At 52.8% G+C, this 1,809-nt stretch overlaps 1 protein-coding gene across 1 annotated transcript; it reads left to right on the top strand.

Annotated features, from left to right (window-relative positions):
- Positions 1 to 384: 384 nt before the first annotated feature.
- Positions 385 to 1,594, top strand: LOC123115823 (NDR1/HIN1-like protein 13). Its single transcript, XM_044536909.1, has one exon. The coding sequence runs from the start codon at positions 510 to 512 to the stop codon at positions 1,356 to 1,358; it is 849 nt and encodes a 282-aa protein (XP_044392844.1). The 5' UTR covers positions 385 to 509; the 3' UTR covers positions 1,359 to 1,594.
- The last annotated feature ends 215 nt before the right edge of the window (positions 1,595 to 1,809 follow it).

Consider the following 1,809-nt stretch of genomic DNA (forward strand, 5'->3'; position numbering starts at 1 on the left):
AGTTCATGGTAGCAAAGCAGTAAACATATATCCTTTATAATGACATTAGTTCATTGCAAATTTGAACATCTACGTCAAAGTTGAAGTGGCTTTGATATGCTCTTTCTGTTTTATGTGCACTAGAAGAGGTCGCTTCCAATTATTTTTCCGCATTTTCCTACCGAGCCATCCTACATGTCATGCAAGTGTGCAATGGTAGTTGAAGAGGATCAAAAGGGTAAGCGTCACAAAACAAAACCACCAAATTTCTTAAGCCGGCCTTTGTTTTGTTATTAGGTGAGGTAAAGCCATCGGCCGTAAGGTAACGCGTCTCTGTTCATCTCACCTCACCACGCGCGTACACTTTCTCTCTCCCCTCCCGCCCCTTATTAGATCTCTCTCGCTCAACAAAATTCCTCAACTCGAGCTCCCTGACCACAACCACTCAACCACCCAGCAGGCCCAGCACCACCGCGTCAAGCAGAGCAGGTGCCGCCTCCTCCTCCGCGTCCTTATCTGCGGCGGCTGCAATGGCCGACCGCGTCTACCCCGCCGCCAAGCCCACTCCGCCGCCCCCAATGGCCAACGGCGCCGGCGGCCCGACGGCGCCCAAGCCGCAGATGTACCAGCGCCCCATCTACCGGCCGCAGGGGCAGGCGAAGAGCAGGCGCGGGCGGTCCTGCCGGTGCAGCTTCTGCTGCTGCTTCTGCTGGGCACTGCTTGTGGTCATCCTCCTCGCGCTAGTCGCCGCGGCCGCGGGCGGCGCCTTCTACCTGCTCTACCGCCCTCAACGCCCCAGCTTCACCGTCTCCTCTGTCCGCCTCAGCACGTTCAACCTCTCCTCCTCCACCACCGCGCCCGTCCTCACCGACTCCATCCAGCTCACCGTCACCGCTAAGAACCCAAACAAGAAGCTCGTCTATTTCTACGACGACTTCTCCTTCTCCGCCGCCACCGCCGCCAACGCCGTTCCGCTCGGGGACGCCACCGTGCCTGGGTTTGCACATGATGCCGGCAACACCACCGTTTTCACTGCCACCATCACTGCTGCTAGTGTCACCGTAGACCCCACCGGCGCCGGCTCTGACCTTAAGAAGTCCGGTGCTTTCTCCGTCGCTATAGATGCCGACACGCGGGCCGGCGTCAAGGTCGGCAGCCTCAAGACCAAGAAGATGGGCATCCAGGTGCACTGCGAGGGCATCAAGGTGACGCCACCCAGTCCACCTCCGCCACCGCCGAAGAAGGTGAAGGGGAAGAATGGCACCGCCCTGGCGCCTGCGCCTGCGTTGGACAACGCGGAGACGGCCGCGACGGTGAGCACCGCCGCGCACTCGTGCAAGGTCAGAGTCCGTGTGAAGATCTGGAAGTGGACCTTCTAGGTATAATGCCAACTTTAGGGACTGCCATGCAAAACATTCAGGAAACATATTTTTTCACTTTATATTGGAAAGTAGAGACCATGAATATCGTGGGTGTAAATTCCCTCAAAAGTTTATTCAGTTTTTGTTCTTGTTTGGAATTTTCTTACACATATTTTTGGTGCATGTATAACTTGGTGATTTGTTATTTGTAAGATTACGATTCGAATAAATCGAAATTAGTCACTTGCTGGTTACGAGCTACTCCATGTGACGTGGTTAATACAACTATTTTTTAGAAGCTCTATTACTGTATATCATTCAGGCTCATCTGAAGCAGTAGACTTAACTACTAGGAATTTTACAACGTATTGAAAATTGAGTATTGTGTAGTAGGAGTATACATGTGATTGTGTCGGTAAGGAGAATCTTGCTGGTTGTCCAGCGAATTTGAGTTTATTTAAACAACAAA

The sequence above is a fragment of the Triticum aestivum genome, chromosome 1B (assembly GCF_018294505.1).
Source record: "Triticum aestivum cultivar Chinese Spring chromosome 1B, IWGSC CS RefSeq v2.1, whole genome shotgun sequence".
Classification (NCBI taxonomy): Eukaryota; Viridiplantae; Streptophyta; class Magnoliopsida; order Poales; family Poaceae; genus Triticum; species Triticum aestivum.